Here is a 23909-nt window from a genome sequence, read left to right on the forward strand (position 1 = left end):
CATGGGGCACTGCGTGGGGTGCCTAGGCATGGGATGTAGGGTGAGCATACCATTTCTAAACAAATGGAGGGTTTTGTTCCTTAATAAATTTATCCCGACAAATTCTAGGGAAAAGCTGATATCCAATTCTACTGAAGAAACATTAAAAATAATTCAACTTTTTTATTTTTAAAAGTTTAAAAGCCTGTCCTTTGGTTCCTCCTGAAAAAAACTAAAAAAATTAAGTGGTGAGTGCACAAACCCTAAACAATTAAGGAGACAAAATAATACATGAAGAAGGATTTTGATTGCATTGAATATTATAATTGATAATTCAAAACAATGCATTTTCCAATTATCAGGACTTTTTGTCTTAAACAAATGTCTTCAGGGTAGTCAGACTCCTCATCTGTGTTGATGCTGTCACACCCACCTGACTCAGTTGCCCAAAACGGCTCCAAACAATTTAGAGTGGAGAAGCAGAGAGACAGGCAATTGATGAGTCTGGGAGATACAGGTCCCACAAAAATCAAATATCAATACTGTCCTATCACTGCCACTCTCAAGGAATCAAGAGGACCTTGTGAGCAAAGTCACCATTTGCAGGCAAAATTCATGGCAGGCAAATGTTTCCTTTATATATATATATAAAAATATATAAGACACAAGGCTTTGACTTTTATAATATATAAGACACAAGGCTTTATAAATATATAAGACACAAGGCTTTGACTTTTCAGTGACTTGTAATCGCATAGCACTCAATGGAGTACTCTAGTGGGTGACTAAGGTGAGTAACAAATCTGAATGAAATGCCACATTACACATCTCAGAAATGCCCCCCGATCGTCCATGTACAGTTGTCTTCTAGAAATTCTACCTTTGGTGCCTACTTGCCTTTTTCTCCTTTTGAGCCTCTTCCTCCTGGGGGACCCACTTTGCCTTTTATTCCTTGTGGTCCAGGGTTCCCAACACTACAGTATGTCACTGTCAAGGAGGTAAGGGGGTGGGCAGAGAGAATCACATAATTTTTCTGTCTTCTATAGAACAAGTGACTTTTGCACTCACATCCTCCCCCATGTGCTTCCTTTCCCAACCCCATTCTTTGCTCCCTTGTTTTCCTAGGATTCTTTCTGTCTGAAATAAGAATATACACACATATAGATGATGCAGTGGTTACGGCATGCTTCTGCTACCATAACCATTGATAAAGCCAACCCTAATCTCAGCCCTACCTTAAATTAGTGGGTTGCAAAACAAGATAATGGACAACAAAACAAAACAAATAAACAAAAAAATGGAGTCAGTGTATGGCAAAGATATTCCCCCACTCAGTGATCAATTCTTAGCTAATGAAGAAAATGGAAAAGCAGAGTTTATAAAAACAAAATGTCAGAAATGTCAGTTAAAGACGACAGATAAAATGCAAACTGTTTGGCATCCTCCCCAAATCCCAGTAGAGAAAAAGAATATTACAAAAAAGCATAAACCGGCCTGGTGCAGTGGCTCACACCTATAATCCCAGCACTTTGGGAGGCCAAGGTGGGTAGATTGCTTGAGGTCAGGAGTTTGAGGCCAGCCTGGCCAACATGGTAAAACTCCATCTCTGCAAATATCACAAAAATTAGCCAGCCATGGTGGTGCATGCCTGTAATCCCCACTACTTGAGAGGCCAAGGCAGGAGAATAGCTTGAACCTGGGAGGCAGAGGTTGCAGTGAGCTGAGATCGCACCGCTGTACTCCAGCCTGGGTGACAGAATGAGACTCCATCTCAAAATAAATAAATAAGTAAATAAGTAAATAAAATAAATAAATAAGTAAAAATAAGCATAAACCCACAGGACAAGGAAAAAGGGAGAGGAACCAGCAACAACAAGTAAAAGAACTTGGCAGATCCTTAAAAAAAAAAAGCTGAATTTGAAGCAGGAAGCTTAGAAAGCTGAGAAAGAACCTGATTTACCCCAGAAATGTCTCCTAAATTTCAAGAATCTGTACCTCTGTAATAAGAACAACAGTGAGGTCCAAAACAGGATGATTTGTTTAAAAAAACAGACCAAAAGATCCCCTTCCTGAAACTGGCAGCAGGGAAAGAAAATAGACCCCCTACTACCCCTGCCAAAAAAAACCTAGAAGAAATGCACATCGCAGCAGGCTATTTTAATTTATTTTATAATTAAAACAGAAGATGACGGAGAGTATTGCATCCCTGAAACACGAACAGCCTGCTACAAAAGGAAACATTAAAAGAGAACAACAGCAATTGAAAATTCTTGAAATTAAATTGGATATAGATATAGATATAGGTATAGATATAGATATAGATATAGGTATAGATATAGATATAGATATAGATACAGATAGATTATGAGAGCAGAAATTTAAAAATTCAGGTGGAGGATTGTAACATAGAATTGAGGAAATCTCCCAGAAAGTGTTACAGAAAAATAAACAGCTGGAGAGTAATACAGTAAAGGTTAAAAAAAAAAAAAAGATATGTAGGATTGATTTTCTGACAGACAGATAGAGTCCAGAAAGATAAAAAAGAGGGAAAAAAATGGAGGAGACAATGTTTTCAAAGGACACTTGATCGCTTCTCAGCCTTTTGGCTAAGATCAAATACAAAGAAACATTTGAAGAAAATTTTTCAGAAATGAAGGATATAGGGCCAGGCATGGTGGCTCACATCTATAATCCCAGCACTTTGGGAGGCCGAGGGGGGCAGATCACCTGGGGTCAGGAGTTTGAGACCAGCCTGGCCAACATGGTGAAACCTTGTCTCTCCTAAAAAATGCAAAAAATTAGATGGGTGTGATGGCACGTGCCTGTCATCCCAGCTACTTAGGAGGCTAAGGTAGGAGAATCGCTTGAACCAGAGAGGCAGAGGTTGCAGTGAACCAAGATTGCATCACTGCACCCCAGCCTGGGCAAGAGTAAGACTCTGTCTCAGGAAGAAAAAAAGAGAGGAAAGTCAAAAGATAATGCTGAATTGGAAAAATTGAGAAATAGCAATATATAGTAGTAGTAGATCCAGCCACATGTGTTGAAATGATTGCCCTTGGAGAGGAAGGATTAGGAGAAGGAGTTGTGGGGGATTTCAGTTGTCCAAACCACGCCTTGTAGAACAGTTTGACTCTTAAACCTGAAACTGCCCTTGAAAAAATTCTCACAGTGAAAAAATTGTGACAGTGAAAGAGATATGACCTAAATAACTTCATCTTGCCTTTAGCCTCTAAACTGCCCTTGGTCATTTCTGAGCATGGGCCAAGCTAACTTTGAAAGAATGTAGTTATAGTTTAAATTATAATAGCCCTTCCCAAAACTAAACTGCCTTCATAATGCTAATAAAAGGCCACCAGGTAAACAAAACAAAATAAGAAGGGCCTGTATTCTGCTAAGATGTAGGTATACTTAAATGATTAGTAGCATTGTTATTCCAGAGGTCACAGGATTTGCAATCTCCCCAATTACTGCTATAAATAATATCACTATTATAAAACCTAAGATTGGCCTTTTGAAATGTCTTTTCAGACTTTTGCTTTTCTGATGACTGGATGGCTCCATCTAGACCCAAGACTCATGACTCAAGGGTCTCGTGGCCCGACCCAGAAGTGGATTCAGCACGTGAGGACCATTTTCCACACCCCCATGATTTCATCCCCAGCCCTCTGCCTGCCAAACTATCTTTAAAAAACCTTAGCCTCCAAATTTTCAGAGAGGCTGATTTTAGTAATAATAAAACTCCGTTCTTCCATTTAGCCAGCTCTATGTATGTGAAATGCTTTCTCCATTGCAATTCCCCTGTCTTGAAAAATTGGCTCTCTCTGGGAAGTGGGCAAAATAAACACACCAGGCAGTTACAAACCAAGCCCATATATAACTCTGATGAAAATTAAAACTACATTTAAAAAATAAAAATTGGTATTATCTTACAAAGTTCTATCATTTACACTGAAACTCACAACCAAATGATTGCACATATTTTAATTGATGTGAAAGTCCAACTTCAGTCTGTTTGTAAAAGACTTCCAACTTAGCTCATGAAACATCATATAACTTTTAAAATATTTTAAAAACTATGCTTTCTTAGTAACACTGCAAATATCAAAAGCAGCATAAATGCTAATGAATATGAATAAGGAGTACTTTACCACTTGATCCTGGGAGGCCCTGCAGGCCTGGTGCTCCAGGCAAGCCAGGTGATCCTGGCTTCCCTGGTTTTCCTGGAGCAGAATCAGGTCTCCCAGGAATACCAGCTTCTCCTGGAAGCCCAGGAAGACCAGGAAATCCTTGTGGCCCAGGGGGTCCTATCATGCCTGCAAGATAAATCAAGAATGAAAGTTACATATACTCTCAGAGTAAACATCTCTGTAGAAGCAATAAAGATCAGTACACACTTGCTTAGGTTATCGAATTTTTTAAAGGGAAAGAGATGGAGCTGGAGGCCATTATGCTAAGTGAAATAAGCCAGACACAGAAAGAAATACTGCATGATCTCACTTATATGTGGAATCTAAAATAGTCAAACTCATAAAAGCAGAGAGTAGGATGGTGGTTCCCAGGGGCTGGGGGAAGAGAGGAATGGAGTGATGTTGGTCAAAGGGTACAAAGTCTTAGTCATGCAAGATAAATAAGTTCCAGAGATCTAATGTACAGCATGAAAATGATAGTTAACAATACTGTATCTTATATTTGAATTTTGCTAAGAGGCTAGATCTAAAATAAATCTTCTCACCACCCCCACAAATGATAACTATGTAGACGTGACAAATAGGTTAATTAGCTGGAATGTGGTGATCATTGTACAATGTATACATATATCAGAACATCAAGCTGTGTATCTTAAATATAAACAATTTTTATATGTCAGTGATATCTCCATAAAGCTAATTTTTAATGCTCTAGATGACAGCTTTCAGAACTAGAAAAAAAATTAGTAATGTATTAAGTTTGCTTTTCCACAGAACAGATTACTAGCCATAGAGCAGGAGTTATAATAATTTGAATAAACTGCATTAAAAGAAATAAACGTAGCTCAAAACTAAAGACAATATCCCAGCCATTAAAATGTCTTGCCTCCTTTGAAATAAGCACACAGTGGAAAGAAATGGGTTTAGAGAATCATATTTTCTTACCTTTTCCCCATTCTTTAGGGTTATTGGGGAAGAAACATATTTGATTTAATTAAAATGATTACTCTTTCAATCTTTCTACCTTGATAACTTGGTAAAAATAATCCAAATAAACATATTAGCATACTTAGTGGGTAAAAATATAGACTCACATAATCACCTACGTAGAACATAAAATATTGTACCTATCACAGCAGCCCAGGTTGATGGGGAAGGATGGAGGTGCCAGATTTGAACTTGACCTTTCCCTCTCTAGCAGGGGACCTTAAGCAGGTTATTTAACTTATTTAGTATTCTGTATATATCTCCAGAGGCTTGTTATGAGGATTAAATAAAATAATCCATGTAAGAAGCTTAGTGTACTATCCAGCAAGAGCACATGCTCAGTGAATGTTCAGTGTGTTCAGATGAGGTCAAAACCAATAATGCAACAGCAGGAAATCCTGCTTCCCCTTGACATCCTACTCCCCTTGCTGCTGTCTTTGGCTTAAAGATAACTGAAAGCTGGCTGGGCCCAGTGGCTCACGCCTGTAATCCCAGTACTTTGGGAGGCCGAGGCAGGCGGATCACCTGAGGTCAGGAGTTTGAGACTAGCCTGGCCAAAATGGTGAAACCCTATCTCTACTAAAAATACAAAAATTACCTGGGCATGGTGGCAGGTGCCTGTAATCCCAGCTATTTGGGAGGCTGAGGCAGGAGAATCGCTTGAACCTCAGAGGCAGAGGTTGCAGTGAGCCAAGATTGTGTCATTGCACTCTTGCACTCTAGCCTAGGCAACAAGAGCAAAGCTCCATCTCAAAAGAAAAAAAAAAAAGATAGCTGGAAGCCTCTGGGAGAGTGACCACCTCTCACAGTTTTTTTCCTAAGCGTGTCTGGCTCCAGATCCTCTCTGTGGAAGACTGCATTTTTCACAGATGGCCATCACAGGAGCTCTGTCCTACACCCTCTGGTTGAACTTTGACATTTCTCTATCAAAAGGTGGCGTGTTCCCTCCCTCTGAACGAAGCCATTAGAAAAGATGATTCAGCTTCTGTCTTGTGAGCCAAAACACTTGAGACTGGAGTTCTGAGCTACCAGATAAGCAATGATAAGAAGCTACCATATTGTAAGGAAGCCTTTGTACAGAGCCCACCCAGGGAGGCTCCTGAGGCTACACAAGAGAAATCAGAGACGTGTCCAGGCAGGCCCAGCCCTTCCTGAACTCTTAAACTGCAGAAAGAGTGAGAGGTACTGTACTGATTGCTATTGTTTCAAACCACTAGGTTTTAGGAAATTTTTTCAGCAAGAGATAACTCAAACCCTGTCAGTAATCAGTAATGTAGCATGTTTATTAAATTAATGGCTGTCATTATTGTGTCCGTATGTGCTGGGCTTCAGTAGACTTACAAACATATTCACTCCTCGAACAATCCTGCAAAGTTTGTACCTTATAGATAAGGCACAGAAAGTTTAGGCCAAATATCTGTAATAATAATAGCTAACATATTGAATCTTTACTATATACTAGACTGCAGTCTAAAGGCTGTATACATATTATTTCTTTCAACCCCAAGACCTTGTTTTACAGATAAGAAAACTGATGTACAGAGAGGTTTAATAAATGTCCAAGATCACACAGCTTGCAAGTAGGAGAAATTGGAACTTTTCTAGTTCATAGTGCAAATGCATGAAGTATTTCACTGTACCACATTATACTATATGGCTTTCACTAAATGCTAAGGTGGGATTTGATCACAAGTGTCTGACTCTGAAACTGTGCTTATCTCATGGTAAATACTGTAGATAATTACCAAATTATCTACAAGATATTGTATACATTGTATATATAGTAAATACTATAGATATTAACAATAATATCTATAATTATCTACAAATTATATATACAAGTATATAATAGGACTAGAGACACTCCTGTGCTTAGAACAAAATGAAAATGAGCTCTTGTGGATTTGGCTGCCATCTTGTCTTCATGCCATTTCTAAGACCTGATGTGGACTCAATACAATCAGTCATTGGATGAACCTGGGTGCTGCCTGCTGCCTTGTCCCATTGCCAAGAGGAATGCTTATCCACCTGCCAACAGGGAGAATGGGCTACAGTGTGTGGCATACTGCAGTATTGTCCACCCAACTGTAGAGCATGAAGTCAATAGAGTAAGTCGTGACAGCATTAAATTTTTTTATTACAAAAGAAATGAGTGGGATAGAAGAGTGTGTCACATACCAAAAATGTATACTTTTGTGTATTTTCATCTGAATCACCTGTACATATGGATACATACATGTTTGTGTAATGTAAATGTATACGTTTTGCATATAAACGTAATGTAAAATCAAATGCATTTCTTACTATGGGTCATAGTCAAGATTTGAAAGCTATTGGATTAATTTATTTTTTAAAACCTTGTGAATTAAGAGGTTTCCTGGGTTTGAATCCACTAGAGACACTTGTTACTTACTATTACAACTTCATTTTAATCTGCTGGAGACGCTATTCTATTACAAACAAGCCTGATGGGAGAATTCTAAGACCAGAGTCCAGTGCTTTCTGACCAATGGAATACTCTATATTATTTATATACTCCTGGGTCAGTTAGGCTAAGGCTGTGCTATCTAAAGGTTAAGTGAACTAGACAAAGCTTTTCCACCTTTGTGGTTATTGAATCCTGCAAACTGAAAGCTAGATTCATGGAAGATTAAACAATAGTTTTGCAGTTAGCAGTCGAATATCTCAGAAAACTTCTCACTTCTCGGTAGATATAACAACAGACACAGGCTGGGTAAAACTACGTTTACTCAAGACTTTTCTCCTTACAGGTTTAATCAGTTCTCCTGGGTTCACAGACTGCAAATACCCTCTAAACTTCAATTCCTAATCTTACTAGGAATATTAACCAGCGCAGCACCTGAAGGAGTTCAAAGTCCTTATGCCAACAGGACTCTTTCCCAGGCTTTTTACCAAATGCCACTGTGGCGAATCATTTTCTTATTTTTGTTTTTGAGGGGAGGGAAGAAGACTTTTTTAAAGTAATTATGAATGCAAGTTTTTTTAATCATAATTTTTACTTCCACCTTTCATGCAGGAGATTTAAGCGAGGGATTAGATGAACGTACTAAATTTTACAAGTAGATGTCAACAGGGAGAGCCTTCCAGAAGGGTGCGAAAACATGGGGAAACACTAATCCTAGCAGTGGTTTCCAAGCCTTATCTGCATGCAATAACTTTGTGGGAGGCCTGTTGTTATACATACGTATTCCTTACAACACCCCTGTGATATTGATTGAATGTTCTGGGGTGCAGCTGAGAAACCTGTATTCCTCCCAAGTAAGTGATTAATTGGTTTGAGTTCAGTGGTTCTTAACCTTGGCTATATGTACAAATACAGGAGTGCTTCTACAGTATCAGATCCCCAGGCCCATCTCCCAAGAGTCCAACATTCTTGGTCTGGGGTGTGCACAGGCATCAGTATTATTTTACACAATCCTAAGGTGATTCCAATATCAGCTACAGTTGAAAGCTACTGGTGCTGATGATGATGCAGGAAATCTGACCTGTAAAAGCTAGGGCATCAGGGCATCCGTACCTGCACAGGCTTCCCCCGGTCTGCCCAAGAGACCTGGGGGACCAGGTGGTCCAACATCCCCTGTTTCTCCATAGCGGCCAGGGAACCCTGGGTCCCCTGGTGGGCCTGCCAAAGATAACGGCACATGAGAATAAACAAATGATATGTGCATTTTAAAATTCAGACAACAATTACTTTTTGTGAGACTCAGTAAAGTATAATCAGGACACTCTTTTGCAGCTTCTCATTACATTTAAAACGAAATATCTTCAATGTGAACCCCCTTGGCTGTGCCTCTTCCTCAGACACGTGAACGTTGAGTGGGGCTTTTTGTCATTGATTTAGGCTACTGCTTTTGGTGGCAGCATCTTGATAGGTGTTAGTCAAATAGTTTTGTTTTTGTTTTTGTTTTTTTTCAGACAGAGTCTCCCTCTGTCGCCCAGGCTGGAGTGCATGATCTCAGCTCACTGCAACCTCCACCTCCCAGGTTCAAGCGATTCTCGTGCCTCAGCCTCCCAAGTAGCTGGGATTACAAGCATGTGCCACCACACCCAGCTAATTTTTGTATTATTAGTAGAGACGGGGTTTCACCATGTTGGCCAGGCTGGTCTCGAACTCCTGACCTCAAGTGATCTGCCTGCCTCGGCCTTCCAAAGTACTAGGGTTACAGGCGTGAGCCACTGAACCCAGCCAGGAAAATAGTTTCATACAATTTTTAGCGATTAAAAAAAAGACTTTCTGAAAGATGACAATAAAAATCCCAGCATACAGTATATGTACTGAAAAAAGCCTCATGCACATGTATAATTATACACTCATGCTACAGTACGTGCATTCAGCCTGCCTAGTGTGCAAGCTATGGAAATACTGGGCCAGACTCTTCTGTCCTGGCCACTCAACTCCTATTTCTGCATAATTTATGGAGGAACTGAATAGGAACACAAACCTTTGAGTGGAAGAGGTGGAGTCACCAAAACACCTGGTGGTCCTGGGCGCCCTCGATTTCCAGGATCCCCCTGAAATCATTCATTCATTCACTTTTTAAAGGAATATTAATTTTACTCATGTTGCCTGGCATTAAACCAATATTAGAATGACCATGTGCACATTCATATAAGAAGCAGAGATTATAGGCTGACTAGAGAAATGAAGCATCCATGGAGTTTTAGGAGCAGCAAAGATGCATCTAATCTCTTATCTACAAGTAGTGGAAGTAAATAGCAAGTCACAGAGCTTCCACAAAAGAAAAGAAATTTAACTCCAATGAAATTATTCTGTGCCTATAAATTGGATACCTCTGATGTCACCAGGTTTCTTAGATATACTATGAGCGTTAATGTCTAACTTGGTATCGATGACAAATAGTTTATTCACCTAACAAGGTCGGAATCTACATTTTATTTTAGCAACAAGTAGTGTCCTCCTAAACCGTGTTCCTTTAATGCCACCATGGCTTTAAGGGAACACAATTCCCTTGCACATGCTGAGCAAGTGCCAGATGTGAGATCACAGAGGTTAAAAAGGAAAGAAAAAATGCAGTGGTGTTAAAAGCAGAAAACTCTCTAAGATGCCCTCTGTTTCTAATCTCAATGAGCCCATGCATTTTTTTAAACTCTCATGATTATTCATCTTCAAAAGGATCACTTCTCAAATGTAGAACATAATGCTTAATATGACACTGATATGATAATATGATAATCATGCATAATAATGCACAGCATGCATTAAAGTAATATAGTCAGCACTCTTATACAAAATATTTTAAAAATAATAACAATCCAACGATAAAAATAATAAAACAATAGAATATGACAACTGTTTACATAGCATTTACATTGTATTAGAGATTATAAGTAACCTAGAGATGATTTAAAATACAAGATAGGGCATGGGTAAGTATTATGCAAATACTACATCACTTTACATCAGGGACTTGAGCATCTGAGGGTTTTGGTAGCGTAGGGGTTCTGAAACTAATCTCCCACAGATAACGAGGGACAACTGATATGGTTTGGCTGTGCCCCCAGCTAAATCTCATCTTGAATGGTAATGCCTACAATTCCCACCTGTTGTGGAAGGAACCCTGTAGGAGGTGATCGAATTATGGGGGTGGGTCTTTCCTGTGCTATTCTTTTTTTTTTTTTTTTTGAGATGGAGTCTCGCTCTGTCGCCCAGGATGAAGTGCAGTGGCTCAATCTTGGCTCACTGCAAGCTCTGCCTCCCAGGTTCACGCCATTCTCCTGCCTCAGCCTCCCAAGTAGCTGGGACTACAGGCACCCGCCACCTTGCCCGGCTAATTTTGTTTTTGTATTTTTAGTAGAGACGGGGTTTCACCATGTAGCCAGGATGGTCTCGATCTCCTGACCTCGTGATCTGCCTGCGTTGGCCTCTCAAAGTGCTGGGATTACAGGCATGAGCCACCACGCCCAGCCTTTCCTGCGCTATTCTTGTGATAGTGAATGAGTCTCACAAGATAATAGTCTTAAAAAATAGGAGTTTCCCTGTACAAGCTCTCTCTTTGCCTGCTGCCATCCATGTAAGACGTGACTTGCTCCTTCTTGCCTTCTGCCATAATTGTGAGGCCTCCCCAGCCACATGGAACTATAAGTCCATTAAACCTCTTTCTTTTGTAAATTGTCCAGTCTTGGATATGTCTTTATCAGCAGCATGAAAAACAGACTAACGTAACAATTGAATAAAAAACTAACTGTGTCTCTTCTAAAAATTACATTCTTGAATGATTCCTGGCAATACTTTAAAAAATAAATTAGATAATATTAAGGATATAAACTTTTATCAGGATATATTAAAATAGGCTCACTTTTTACCTTTGGGCCAATTAATCCAAATAGCCCAGGATCTCCAACCAGTCCTAGTTCTCCCTACAAACAAGCACAAACATGCCTTAAAAAAAAAAAAAAGTGACTGGATGACAAATTATCTCATTCTCATTTAATTTAAGCAACTCATTGCCCACTGAGACCATGCGAAGTCTTAACACTGTCCATCAGTTGCATCAGACAATCTTGTGCTTCAATTTTTGCACTCACAGCTAAATCCTGCAATCCATAAAATGAATGTGTCTGCCTTCCTAATTACTGTGTTTGCACGCAACAGTACAACTTCTGAATTATACTAAATTGCATTTACTAATGAAAATGTATTTATTATCTCTATAATGAGGTACATTTACCTTTAATCCTGGAAAACCTGGAGATCCATAGGAACCAGGATCCCCCTAATAAATTCACAAAAGTCAGGATAAACAGAATTAAATCAGAATGCATTAACCAGCTCAGTGTATCATTTTTCACCTTATCAAATTGTTCCATGGATATTTGGTCTTGTTTGCAAAGCTAGCTGAATAAAAGGAAATAAATATAAAATAGATTCCATTTCTCTATAACATTTGCTAATTGAAGTGATCTTTAGTCTTATTCAAAAAATCCATGTCATTGCCAGTGTTTTAATTAAGAACGTATTTTTGTTGTCGTTGCTTTTCCAATTTTAATTTACTTAATTTAGTGCTTGCACTGGGCCAAATATCTTTAAAATCTCTGTAATATAATTTGCCTGGAAATTAATAGTTGCTCTGTGCATCATTAGCAATAAAAATGACCATGGAAACCAATATTGCCCCATTCAGTACTAAATCTAGAACCAAATAAACTCAATGCCTATGCCAGCTGTGGTCTGGCCTCCATGGTGACTCTATGAATGGGCTTTCTATTAGTGACACGTGGTGATGTTTGGAGCTTAATATTGTACTTTTTTTCTAGCTACTGCCCCTAGATCACCATGATGTTTCCTCAAATAGACTTAACTATTCCAAGCTACTTTCATACTGGCACTGAGGTGCCAGACAAGAGATGCCACAATCCTGTTACTTTTCCCAAATTCTTCTATCTTTTGCTTGCCTGTTTTATCTAAATGATGTCAATGGAAGGATGCTCTGGGATATTTAGATATTCCATAATTCTTTTCCAAAATGTTTTGTTCTTACATGAGCTATTCTTCACTTTTGAGCTTGTGGGACTACTGACCTGGTTTTATAAAAACATGAAAGAGAAATATCTCCAAATTCACTGATGTTAATAGCAAATGATGCTTACCCGAGGCCCTGGAAATCCAGGAATACCTTTTTCTCCTTTTGCCCCAGTACCAGATTCTCCCTTTAAGAGATGACAACATTTAGAGGGGTTCAAGCAACACTATTTCAGCAATAGGGAAAGCAAAAACAAAATGAGGAACAAAAATTATTGTCAGCAGCTTAAAGAAAACAACTACTTCAGAATAGAGGCTCTATAGTATTATGATAAGATGGTGAAAAATTCTGGTAATATATGTTAGCACTTAAAGCAATGATAAAGACCATGAGAAATAACATTTTAAGTTAAGATAGTACATCACACAAATGAAAAAAAAAGTACTTAAACTAACTACCTTGCGTCCTGGTGGTCCTGGCAGTCCAATCGTTCCAGGAATTCCTTTTATACCCTAAAAATTACAATGAATATAATTTGGTCTATTCTTATTATTTAACATACTGAATTCCATCTTCTTCAGAAATCATCTCTTTTTACAATCTGTTTCACCTTAAAAAAAAACCTTAAGAGATTACTCTTCACCTGTTCTAATTAGCACTAAGATCTAAGCACACTTGTAAACCAGACACTATTTGAGCCAGTTCTCTATGTGAGAGGTAAATGGGACACCACAGTGGACCACCATGGAGCCAGGCAGCAGATACAATTTGGGAATGTAGCCATTGAAAAAGTGGCTCATTTTGAGCAAAGTAAAGAAATTTAACCCAGCAATTGAAAAGCAACAACAGAATCTGCATGTGGCCCCAGTAATATCAGCACTGGAAGCTGACAGAGGAATTAATATTTGCCAAGAGTCTATTACGGCCCAGTTCTATGCATTTGTTACCTTCTCAGTTATCAAGACATCAAACTCATCTGTAACATCTAAAGGACAACTGGGCTTCCAGTGGTCTTTTCAATCCACACATCAAAACAACATTAACAAGCACATGTCATAATTTAGCAGCCTGAGCTAGGTCTGCCACTCAGCAGCTGGGTAAACTTGAGAACACTGGGAACCTTCCAAGCCTCATTTTCAATGCCACACGATGGGGCCAATAGTAGTACCAACCTATTAAAGTAGGTTTGAGACTAGTGCAGTGATGCATAGAAAGACCTCTGTACTTTGCTGCCACAGACCCATGTTCAAAAAATATTTTCTACTGCTACTTTCCAAGGCGACATATGGATTTGGGAATTACCTTTTCTCCTTTATAGAGACAAAAGTCAGGTGGCTCTACCAACAGGGTGGGTCCAGGAGAACCTTGCTGACCAACCTCACCCTTAAAAAAAAAACAAGCAAGATAATAAAAATTTCATATTAATTTATGTTTTGAAGGTTTTCACCCATGTATTGTGGTATAATGCTTCCAATCCTATGTGTCATGGATTTAAAATACAAGTCATGGCAACTACATCATAGAATATAAAAGGATATTTATTTTCTTATAAAAATTTAATACACACTTATTGTTAAAAATAAATTTAAAAAATGAAAATGATTCTTAATCCTACTATCCAGAGCCAGATGCGGTAGCTCACGCCTGTAATCCAAGCACTTTGGGAGGCTGAGGTGGGTGGGATCACGAGGTCAGGAGATCGAGACCATCCTGGCTAACACGGTGAAACCCCGTCTCTACTAAAAATATATAAAAAAAAAAAAATTAGCCGGGCATGGTGGCAGGCGCCTGTAGTCCCAGCTACTCGGGAGGCTGAGGCAGGAGAATCACTTGAACCCAGGAGGCAGAGGTTGCAGTGAGCAGAGATCGCGCCACTGCACTCCAGCCTGGGCGGCAGAGCAAGATTCCATCTCAAAAAATAAATAAATAAATAAATAATCTTACTATCCAGAAGTAATCTCTATTAAAACTTTGATATAATTTTTTGTGGTGTGTGTGTATATGTGTATGTATGTACATACATGTGTATATAGGTGAATAAACAATTTATTTTGTTTATGAAAATATAATCAGAATTCTATATAATATATAAACATGATTTAAAATATACAGAATATTTTATTAAATTTTTAAATAATTTTATAATTTTCTTACAATATTATTTTGTGAGCCTTTTTCTATTATACTAAAAGCTCTTCAGGATCCTGATTTTTTTTTTTTTTTTTTTTTTGAGACAGAGTGTTCTCTGTCACTCAGGCTGGAGCACAATGGCGCAATCTCAGCTGACCGCAACCTCTGCCTCCTGGGCTCAAGCAATTCTTGTGCCTCGGCCTCCCGAGTACCTGGGATTACAGATAAAGCACCATCGTGCCCAGCTAATTTTTGTATTTTCGGTAGAGATGGGATTTCGCCATGTTGGCCAGGCTGGTCTCAAACTCCTGGCCTCACGTAACGATCCTGATTTTTAATGCCAATACAATAATCTATCATAAGAATGTACTGTGATGTATTAAGCCATCCCACTCTGGTTAGATTAGATTATTTCTACTTATTTTCAATAATATTTTAAAACTGTAAAATAATAGCCAAAATTTTTATTTATGCCATGATAGATGTTTTTCTACTGAAGAAAAGTATGTTTCTTGAATGAATTTTGCCACAATCATAAACTCTCACCATTAATTAGAAGATAAATATTCTGTGCTTTTCTGGGTATTACGATTATTCTACACTTAGTATGATCTTTCCTCTTTGTCGTAGTTAAGAACAGGCTATAGGTCACCCACGTTTGCAAACCAGGCCCTTACTGGATCTGTCACTTGGGGCAAGTTCCTTAAAACCTCTCTCAGTCCACATTTCCTTACTTCCTGGAAACCTCATTTTTCTTCTCTGTGAAATGGAGATTGTAATATTACCTACCTCAAACTATTCTTCTATTGAATAGATAATACACATAAAATGCTTCCTGTGTTGAGGGTAACAAAGTCAATTCCCCAATGTAATATTACTAAAACTACTAATGCTTTTGATAGGTGGGATTTTTAGAAGAATATCAAGTTTAAATAGAAAAAAAAAAAAAAAAAAAAAAAAAAACAAGAGTTCAATTTCTACCTAAACCTGGGAAATTGCAGAAAAGCCAGATTAGAAACATTGTTTTGTTTTGGTTTTTTCCTTGATTTATCTACGCACCTAACACAGTGTTGGTGTAGCACCTGCCCTAAAGATATCTGCTGTGTGAATAAACCATTGAACAAGCACATTAACAAAACATGAGTAAATGCATAGCATGTATTGGTAAAGATAGCCACTCTTATTCTTGTAATTGAGATAAATCTGAACAAAACCCTTAAAAGCCGACAAGCAGGCACCTTCTTCAAAATATTGGTCATATTGCTATTTTTTTCATATTGTAAAAGTACCACATACTCAGTATAGTCAAAAGTACAAAGAAGGAAAACTATGAAGAATTAAGATGTAAAAGGTCCATAATTATATCATGTAGGCATAAATAGCAGCAACCATTTAGGGCAGTGTTTCTTAAAATGAGGTGGGCAAACACGTTCTGGAACATCTGAGAATTCTGCATCAATATTTTATCTTATTTATTTTATTTATATTTTTTTGAGACATAGTCTCACTCTGTCACCCAGGCTGGAGTGAAATGGCACAATCTTGGCTCATTGCAACTGCCACCTCCCAGGTTCAAGCAATTCTCCTGCCTCAGCCTCCTAAGTAGCTGGGACTATGGGCGTGTGCCACCATGCCCGGCTAATTTTTGTATTTTTAGCAGAGACGGGGTTTCACCATGTTGGCCAGGCTGGTCTCGAACTCCTGACCTCAGGTGATCCACCCGCCTCAGCCTCCCAAAGTACTGAGATTACAGGCGTGAGCCACTGGGCCTGGCCCAAAATTGTAAAATTATGGGTTCATTCACCTGACAATCTAAAAGAATTAATGTAAGCACATTTGAGATCATTTGAACGGCCACCTCATAGCCAAATACTTCCAAGTTATTCCACAGCCTGAGTTTGCAAATGTGTCTGATTGGACTGGCACGGAAAGTCACTAAGATGCCAATGCTTGCTGGACTCTGCAATGGCGCACCGGCTCCTGTGGCTTCGACGAACATATTCCAAAGCTCCATGGCTTCCCGAACTTGAAAAACATTGTTTTGGTATATTTTCATTCAGTCATTTCTATAAGCCAGAGATTCTCAAGGTGAGGAGGAGGGAAAGTAGTTAGGCAACCCTTCCCGCAGGGACATTTGGCAATCTTTTGATACATTTTAAGTTGTCACAATTGGAGGGACGGGATGTTACTGACATCTAGTGGGGAGAGGCCAGGGATGTGGCTGAACATCCTGTAATACACAGGACAGCCTCCACAGCAATGAAATAGCAGCAGCCTGAGGTTGAGAAATCCCTCTCTGTGTGTATTTTAATGTCTTTCTTGTTGCTGTTGCTTTTACAAAGTTGAGTTTATATTTTTGTAACCTGTACTTTCTGTTTAGCATTATATCACAGGCCCTTCCCCACATCATGAAGTCGTCATATATATTTTTGACTCTTGTGCCGTTCTGTTAAATGACTATACCATGACTTACTCAATCACGCTGGAACTCCATGAGAGCAGGGATCAGGTCTGTCTTGCTAAATCCCCACACCCAGTGTCAGTCCTAGCTTGGCATGGAGCAGATGCTTAATATTGACTTGCCCTCAGTTGTTGAAAGAGCCACTCACCTACTGCTGGATGTTCAGATGGTTTCCAGGTGAGTTGACTTCTTAAATCACTTTTCTTTCTTTGTTTTTTGTTTGTTTGTTTGTTTGTTTTTTGAGACAGAGTCTTACTTTGTCGCCAGGCTGGAGTGCAGTGGCGTGATCTCGGCTCACTGCAACCTCCGCCTCCCAGGTTCAAGCAATTCTCCTGCCTCAGCCTCCCGAGTAGCTGGGCACGCACCACCATGCCCAGTTAATTTTTGTATTTTTAGTAGAGACGGGGTTTCACCATGTTGGCCAGGATGGTCTCAATCTCTTGACCTCGTGATCCACCTGCCTAGGCCTCCCAAAGTGCTGGAATTACAGGCGTGAGCCATCGTGCCCGGCCCTTAAGTCACTTTTCTAAAGCTTATTCTAAGTTTTACGCTTCAGCCAAAAGGACAGTGGGTGTGAGTGGCAGGGGGAGGAAACAGGGAGGAGGGGCATAGAAAAGGAGTGGGTTGGAGATCATGTATTGCTCAGTGCTCTTGGTTCCAGTCATTTATATTTGTATTTATATGCATATTTAAGGGTGGAGTTTAGGATTTATGTGAAATTAAGCAAAACAAATCCGTGATTTGACAAAACTGTTACTCTGGACATAATATATTGCAAAAATGTTCAATCTGTTTGCTAGGGTGAAACGTGTTACACAAATTAACCTGAATGTAGTGTTAAATTTTGTCAGATCTTTCATTTTACAGTCAAGGGTAATGGTGCCATAATAATTCGGCAAAGAAAAGTTCTCAGCCATAAAATTGGGCAGTGACTAGATAATGAATACAAGTTCAAATAATCAAAACAGCCTCCACCCCTGAGCAGCACACACACTTCACCATCTGCTCCTCAGAGCAAGGGGGGATTCTTACCGGGTCTCCCATTTGCCCCTTTACTCCCACACCGGGATTTCCCTGAGAAAGAAATGAAAAAGAATCTAATTGCTTTTGAATTTTAAAAAAGTAATTAAAAGCAATTAAGACTTCTGGCTACACAATTTATTGCAGTTTATTGAATACTTTAGGAAACCTGATAAGAGGAAAGCCATCATTCTGACAAATACCAGTGGTCAATTATTTCATTGTTCAGGGCTCTATTGATGTATCTTGCTCATGACTGCCTACCTTCAAACCTGGACGCCCTGGTTGGCCCGGAGGTCCCTAAAACAAGGGAGAAAAAAACACAAATCAATCATCAGACATAGAAATCAGAATGTGCCTTCTTTTGTTACCCCAAGATCCTATTTAGGAAACCCTTAATTTTAAAACATGCAATGGTGGAGTTTCTATCATGGATGGGCTGTTTTCTGTGAAGATGATGTCAGTGGCTCATCCGCAGGGGACCTGTGCTTCAAGATGGAGTCCCACTGATAATGGTGGGTTTTCACTGATTCATCGATTATAATCTCTCAAACGGCCCACCTGTGTCTGACCCAAAACGGCAACTTTGCTTCTTTATTTTCATGTAGAATCTGGTTTTTAAAGGGATCACATCAGCAGTGCTGTACTTACCACTAACCCTGGCTCTCCGGGATATCCTGTGGGGCCCGCTGGTCCTCCTGCACCCCAAGATCCCTGAACATGAGAAAAATCAGTGCATCTGTTACCCAAAATTGTAATCATCTTTCACAGAAAGAGTTGTGTGTGATCCCATGTGGATAAAAACCTCTAAAGAAATCACAGCCCCCAGCACATCTGCCCTGCTAGGACATTTTCAACAGCAGCTTTGATGCAGCCCTATAAGGGCACCAAGCAGGCTGGGCGCGGTGGTTCACACCTGTAATCCCAGCACTTTGAAAGGCCAAGTGGGGTGGATCATGAGGTCAGGAGATCGAGACCATCCTGGCCAACATGGTGAAACCCCGTCTGTGCTAAAAAGACAAAAATTAGGCGGGCATGGTGGTGGGCGCCTGTAGTCCCAGCTACTCGGGAGGCTGAGACAGGAGAATCGCTTGAACCAGGGAATCGGAGGTTGCAGTGAGCTGAGATTGCGCCACTGCACTCCAGCCTGGCGAAAGAGCAAGACTCTGTCTCAAAAAAAAAAAAAAAAGCACCAAGCTAAAGGTAGCAGCACTCTGGTAGTTGTGATAAATTCCTTCATTTAGGGCCCAGTTAAGACCCAGAGATCAATCTACCTATTTACAAATACATCCTGTAATAACAAAAGTAGAGAACAAAGAAAATGCATTACTACCTACTCCTAAATTCTGTGTTACAATTTTGATATACATCAGGATGCTTTTAAAGTATTATTATTAATTAACATTACATATTAATGTATTTATACTTTTTAGTATATTTTTAAAACATGGGCTGCAAGATCTCAAATTGGGGAAATATAGTCCCTAATTTGAGATCAAGATGAGTCAGCCATGCAAAATTTTCTACATGTAAGTTGTAACACAACGATACACAAATTGTCAAGAAAAGGTTACAGCCAGGCTAGCCTGGAAGCGTGGAGAGATGTTCCCTGGGTTCCTGCTGACTCTGCCAAAGTCAAATGATTGGGGAGTGTATAATGAAATTACTGTTTAGGAGGATGAACTGATATTTATTTTAACAGCAACATTGAGGTATCACATTTATTACATGGACCTGAGCTTCAATCATAGTAAGGAAACCAACCCAGGAAAGTCGTTCCATCACTAGCCAGAAGTTACAGGGCAAAATTATAGCTTAACTTTTGGAAGGCAAAATGGAGTCTCTGTCGCCCAGGCTGGAGTGCAGTGGTGCGATCTTGGCTCACTGCATCTTCCGCCTCCTGGGTTTTAGCAGTTCTCTGCCTCAGCCTCCCAAGTAGCTGGGATTACAGGCACGCACCACCACGTCTGGCTAATTTTTGTATTTTTAGTAGAGACAGGGTTTCACCATCTTGGCTAGGCTGGTCTTGAACTCCTGACCTCGTGATCCACCCACCTCAGCCTCACAAAGTGCTGGGATTAAAGGCATGAGCCACCTCACCCAGTCTTTTTTTTTTTTTTTTTTTTTTTGAGATGGAGTTTCAGTCTTGTTGCCCAGGCTGGAGTGCAATGGCGCCATCTCAGCTCACTGCAAGCTCTGCCTTCTGGGTTCGAGTGATTCCCTGGCCTCAGCCTCCCGAGTAGCTGGGATCGCAGGTACACGCCACCACGCCTGGCTAATTTTGTATTTTTAGTAGAGGGGGGCTTTCACCATGTTGGCCAGGCTGGTCTCAAACTCCTGACCTCATGATCCACCCACCTTGGCCTCCCAAAGTGCTGGGATTACAGGCATGAGCCACCACGCCTGGCCGGCAAAACTGCTCTCAATTTTAATCTTGCAAACATCGAAAAACTGGAAAGACTAATAAAATCATTGAATTGCTGGTCTGGGCGGCCCTCGGTGCCCCTGCAGAAAACAAAATTATAAGTGAAGCATTTTTGCAAAAATATCATAACAAAGATTATGCAATATGAATACTCAAATTATGGCATTTGTGATTCACACATTGACTGTTTAGTTTTGTGAAACTTTCTCACATCAGAAACATCAGAGAGATGAATATGGGCAAAATATTAAATATAATATACAAATACTGATTCACCAAGCAAAATGGTAGGGAGAAGCAATGCAAGATTATTCTACCTGGTATATATTATGTATGTAGTTGCTAAGTGGACTCACTTTCCTAAATATTAAGTGGCTGCATATACCTGAGTAATGCCAAAAGATCATTAGAAGACAGAAGAGGAAGGCAGGAGGGAGCTTGATGAGCTTCAAGTACAACTTCATGGGCATGAGACTGGTGCAGTTACACAGGGCCCCATTCTTCATGTTCTGAGGTCACCATCTTGAAATGCTTAATAATTTTTGAACAGGGAACCCACATTTTCATTTTGCACTAGGTGAGCCACACAAATTATGTAGCTGGCTTTGCTGGGATTAAAACGTGGAACGTAGGCTATTTGAGGAGGAAATAGAAGCATACAGCCTGCTCAGGAGACTTACCGGTAAGCCAGGCAGTCCTGGGTCCCCTCTGTCTCCCTGCAAAAATAAGAATGTATTGTTTTATAAGTCCACACGATGTACCTAAAACACAGATTATGTAAAACTAGAAATATACACAAAATTATCTGGACTCATCTAACTATGCAGTTTGTTCAATTTTTTTGGTGTTGACTAAAATTGAGGAAGGGATATGCGGAGGTGATTTTCTTTCTCCTTAAGCTCTGAATTCTCCTTCTACCCAACAGAGAAAGGTCGCTAGAGTAATGACATGGAATCGAAATGAGATTTTTGTCTTTGTTTAAATTGTTCTAAATTCTCAATCCAGTGGTCCCATTTCCTCACAGTTTACCTTTTGCTGGTCTGGTTCCACACCTTGCTATGCCTTATAAACATTTTGACCCCCTTGACTACCCTAGAGTGGACAGAAAAGAAACTCAGGCAGAAATTGCCTCACACCAGCCTCTGTCTACCTCTATCGCCTTGTGACTCAGTGCTGAGACTCAAACTACTTTAAAAGATCAAAGGCTATATATTCTCTTGAATGAAGTCTCTTTTTTTAAAACGTAAAATATATGTAAGTTAAAATTTGACATTTTGGCTGGGTGCGGTGGCTCGCGCCTGTAATCCCAGCACTTTGGGAGGCCGAGGCGGGCGGATCATGAGGTCAGGAGATCACGACCATCCTGGCTAACACGGTAAAACCCCGTCTCTACTAAAAATACAAAAAATTAGCTGGGCGTGGTGGCGGGTGCCTGTAGTCCCAGCTACTCGGGAGGCTGAGGCAGGAGAATGGCATGAACCCCAGAGGCGGAGCTTGCAGTGAGCCCAGATCACACCACTGCACTGCAGCCTGGGCGACAGAGGGAGACTCCATCTAAAAAAAAAAAAAAAAAAAATTGACATTTCAACCTTTTTTTTTTGAGATGGAGTCTCGCTCTTGTTGCCCAGGCTGGAGTGCAGTGGCACCATCTCCGTTCACTGCAACCTCCACCTCCTGGGTTCAAGCAATTCTCCTGCCTCAGCCTCCCAAATAGCTGGGATTACAGGCATGCGCCGCCATACTCAGCTAATTTTTTTGTATTTTTAGTGGAGATGGGGTTTCACCATGTTGGCCAGGCTGGTCTCAAACTCCTGACCTCAGGTAATCCACCCGCCTTGGCCTTCCAAAGTGCTGGGATTACAGGTGTGAGCCACTGCGCCCGGCCCATCTCAACCATTTTTAAGTGTACAGATAGTTCTGTGGCATTAAGTACCTTCACATTGTTATTCACCCGTGACCACCATCCATCTCCAAAACTCTTACATCTCCAATGGAAACTCTGTTCTCATTAAACACTAACTCCCCATCCCTCTTCCCCGCAGCCACTGGCAACCACCATTCTATTTTCCATCTCTATGAATTTGACTATTTTTAAAACTTCATATAAGTGAAATCATATGATATCTGACTGGTTTATTTCATTTAGTATAATATTATATCTTCAAGGTTCATCCATGTTGTTGTATGTGTCAGAACATCTTTCCTTTTTAAAGCTTTTACAATCTTCCATTGGATGAATATACCACATTTTGTTTATCCATTCATCTGTTGATGGACACGATTACTTCCACCTTTTGGCTACTGTGAATAAAGCTGCTATGAACATGCATGTACAAATATCCACTCAAGTCCTTGCTTTCAGTTCTTTGTGGTATATATCCAGAAGTGGAATTGCTGGATCATATAGTAATTCTATGTTTAATTTACTGGGGAATTACCATATTATTTTCCACAGTGGTTGCACCATTGTCCATTCCCACCGTTAATGCATAACGCTCCAACTCTTCATGTAGTTACCAACAATTGCTAGATTTGTTTTTTTTTTAAATAATAGCCATTAGAATGGGTATAAAGTGGATATAGACTCTCAGGAGCATTGTCTCTCAAGGGTTATTGATCTACAGATCATTTTTATTAGGGATCTTCTGTTTCCCCTTAAGATAAGGAATTCTCTATATTCATCCGCCTTCTATATTTGTATGTCACATGTCCTCTATTACCACAATTACAAAAAAAATGCTCACTATAACTAATATGATATGGGACATTGCCATTCACAATGTGCTGCAATATAAATTATCATAACAGTCTTAACAACACTAAGAAAGGGGCAGGGTAAATATTCTTTTAATCTTCTTTCACAAATAACGAACATGAGGTTGAGGAGGTTAAAGGAGTTGCTTAAAGTCACAGTGGAGAATAAGCCTCAGTTCTCTCCTTCCAATACACTATACTGGTTTCTAGAATGACCCTGCTGTTGACGTTTAGTTTGTTAATGTATAATTTAAGCTATAAACAAATCTATCGTTCTTGCTGTTTAAGAAGGACAAATAGGCACAGAGGCTACACACATAAACGGTGAGCTCACTAAAGGGATCACTGCTCAGGTGTGTCCATTCCGGGTGGCACAGAATCTACAGTCTGATAGAAGCAATCTAAGACTAGTTCTATCTAATTGCTGCAGAATATTCTTCCTTAAAATAAATGACCACACATCT

At 39.8% G+C, this 23909-nt stretch overlaps 1 protein-coding gene across 1 annotated transcript in view; it reads right to left on the bottom strand.

The window, feature by feature from the left end:
• COL4A4 (collagen type IV alpha 4 chain) overlaps positions 1-23909 on the bottom strand; it is a 167433-nt gene that overhangs the window by 86701 nt on the left and 56823 nt on the right. The window contains exons 9-21 of the mRNA XM_030804064.1: positions 21372-21407; positions 18918-18980; positions 18531-18566; positions 18279-18320; positions 13958-14038; positions 13114-13167; positions 12783-12842; positions 11864-11908; positions 11499-11552; positions 9617-9686; positions 8692-8796; positions 4128-4292; positions 877-966 (exon numbers count right to left, since the gene is read on the bottom strand). Of these exons, the coding sequence (XP_030659924.1) occupies positions 877-966; positions 4128-4292; positions 8692-8796; positions 9617-9686; positions 11499-11552; positions 11864-11908; positions 12783-12842; positions 13114-13167; positions 13958-14038; positions 18279-18320; positions 18531-18566; positions 18918-18980; positions 21372-21407 (901 nt within the window). The remainder of the gene's footprint in view (positions 1-876; positions 967-4127; positions 4293-8691; positions 8797-9616; positions 9687-11498; positions 11553-11863; positions 11909-12782; positions 12843-13113; positions 13168-13957; positions 14039-18278; positions 18321-18530; positions 18567-18917; positions 18981-21371; positions 21408-23909) is intronic.

The sequence above is a fragment of the Nomascus leucogenys genome, chromosome 22a, assembly GCF_006542625.1.
Source record: "Nomascus leucogenys isolate Asia chromosome 22a, Asia_NLE_v1, whole genome shotgun sequence".
Taxonomy (NCBI): Eukaryota; Metazoa; Chordata; class Mammalia; order Primates; family Hylobatidae; genus Nomascus; species Nomascus leucogenys.